This window comes from Echinops telfairi, unplaced genomic scaffold (assembly GCF_000313985.2).
Source record: "Echinops telfairi isolate 266 unplaced genomic scaffold, ASM31398v2 ScPeMD7_28;HRSCAF=97, whole genome shotgun sequence".
In the NCBI taxonomy this organism is placed as follows: Eukaryota; Metazoa; Chordata; class Mammalia; order Afrosoricida; family Tenrecidae; genus Echinops; species Echinops telfairi.
This window is the reverse complement of record NW_022103925.1, coordinates 5190763-5193191: the sequence shown is the minus strand read 5'-3', so window position 1 is coordinate 5193191 and position 2429 is coordinate 5190763. Positions and strand designations below refer to the sequence as shown.

General features: G+C 56.0%; 1 protein-coding gene across 1 annotated transcript in view; it reads right to left on the bottom strand.

The window, feature by feature from the left end:
• The window catches only part of STX18 (syntaxin 18), a 65716-nt gene extending 63365 nt beyond the window's left edge, over window positions 1–2351 (bottom strand). Inside the window, exon 1 of the mRNA XM_004715079.2 lies at window positions 2091–2351. Within this exon, the coding sequence (XP_004715136.1) occupies window positions 2091–2258 (168 nt within the window). The 5' untranslated portion in view covers window positions 2259–2351. The remainder of the gene's footprint in view (window positions 1–2090) is intronic.
• Window positions 2352–2429: the final 78 nt, after the last annotated feature.

Below are 2429 nucleotides of genomic sequence, written 5' to 3'. Positions count from 1 at the left end.
GCCTCATTTTCCCGGGGACCCGTGTTCCAGCCACATTCACACGCTCATTGATCCAATTCATGTCAGCTGGTCCCCAAGCTGTGTGCACACACTGTTCTGTGAGCCTGAGATGCCCTTCCCCACCCTTTCTGGACTGGAACCAAATCTTTCAATGTTTCCAGCATTATCTCCTCTAGCAAGCCCTTCCTGGCCCTCAGGTGGCCTCAGCCACCCTCTCCTCTGAAACCCACACGCCCCACTTCCCCCACTTTTCTGTCCCAGCACCTACATAGCTGTATGTCTTTCATATGTCTGTCTCCTTTGTCTCGCCTTTTATACCATGTTACCCCTAACACAGTGCTGGCCAGGAGCTAGATGCTTAATTGTTGTTAGGTCTCATCATGGAGACGGTTCCCAACCATAGCGACCCATAAGCACAGCAGGATGAAACACTGCCCGGTCCTGAGCCATCTCACAATTGATCTTACCAGCCATGATGTCCCTCTCCAGGGACTGGTCTCTCCTGACATCATGTCCCAAGTACACGAGATGAAGTCTCGCCTCCTTGCCTCTAAAGGAGCACTCAGGCTGTACTTCTTCCAAGGCAGATGGGTCTGTTCTCCTGGCAGTCCGCTCAATCTGATCCCTTCATATGTATGCAAAAGTTGGGCAAAGAGTAAGGAAGACCAAAGAAGAATCGATGCATATGAGTTATGGGGTGGTAAGGAACAGGGAAAGGTGCTTGTCAATGGACTCAACATGCTCATTTAGTCTAATCCCCTTCTCAGGGTCCTGGTGGTACACTGGGTTGCGAGTTGGACTGTTAACCGCCAGATCAGCAGTTTGAAACCACCAACGGCTCCTTGAGAGACAGAGGAGGCTTTCTAGTCCCATGAAGATTTACAGTTTTGGAAATGCACAGGGCATCTACCCTGTCCTACAGTGTGGCAGTTTGAGCTGTGAAACCCCTTTTAACACTTTAACATACGCCACAAACTGCCGCTCATCAGTTCAGGCATGCACACGCTCACTCACAAACACCCACACACCTGGGTGTCTACAGATCCCAGGGGCACTGGACCGTGGGCCACACGCTCTAGTGGCTGACTGGGAAGCTAGGCCACCTTCAACCTCAGGCCTCTTATTTAGACTTTCCAAAGTGCTAAGCCTGATTTGGTCTGACCTCCGTACTTCCACAGCTCTTAAAGAAGGCAGACAAAGCCCTGTACCCTGCAGGCCCCATAAACACCAGATGCACTTCTGGTGCCAAGGATACAAAAAGGAACAAGGGAGACATTCTTTTTCCCCTTATGGGCTGCCTGTTTAGTGGGGGAAACTATCGGGCATTTGTCCATTCATTCACTCCACAAACATTGACTATGACTAGCTGCCGAGTTCTGCCTCGGGTGTTCTGAGAGAAAGCCAAGGCCCCCGCCCCCCTCAGCCCCCAAAGAGGTCCCTGCTCTCAGAGATGGGAAAAGGCTGGCTGTATCCGGTACACAGTGAGCCCTTGAGAAGCCCGGAGCCGGGAGCGTTCCCGAAAGATTACACTAACCCAATCTCTAGAACGGGAGAAAGGCGAGGCTTTATGCTCCTGCAGACAGCTGGTCTCGGAAACTCACATGCGCAGTTCTATCCTGTCCTATGGGGTCGCTATGAGGCGGCATCGACAGGATGGCAGTACGTTTGGTTTGGGTTTTGGGAACTTCACTAAGTGCCTGGAGGGGAGGGGATGAGACTTAGGAAGCAAAGGACCGGGGCGGGTGTGTGTGTGTGTGTGTGTGTGGGGGGGCTCAGTTCAAGTCTGCAATGACGGCGAGCTCATTACTACAGAAAGCGCCTGAGGATTGAAGACACCGAGTGCCTCCTTCCGCCCAAGAGAAACCGGCTTCCTCGATCTCGATCTCCCACTACTGACCCCCATTTGCCAAAGGGAGGGTGTTTCTCCCCCCAAACAGCTGTCAGTTCTCAGAGAAGCCACCGCTCCGCTTCCCGCGGCAAGTCCCTTTCCCCAGGCGTTGGCGCCACACAAAGGCTCCCCGACGGAGTCCGAGGGTGCGGGTCGCGGGTCCGCCCCCTCCCTCCCGCCGTTTCCCTAGCAACCAACTCACCACTTCACGGGCCCGGCTGGAGAAGTCGCCCTTGGGCCGAAGGCTCCGGCGGAACAGCTCGTCGCGGCTGCCCTCGGCTCCGCCGCCCACCGCCACTCCCAGAGCCTTGTTGCGCGTCTTCACGGTCTTGACGCTCGCCCGGAACAGCAACGTGATGTCGACCGCCATGGAGACCCGCACCCGCGGCCCCCACCGGGCCCGCCCACATCAGCAGCCGGCGACAGCGACGGGAGCCCCGTGGTGGGAGGACTGTTGCCCTCGCACGCCTCCGTCCGGCAGCCGCGGCGTGAGGAGAAAGGTTCCGGCCTCCGTCCAGCAACCACAGAGCGAGGAGAAAGG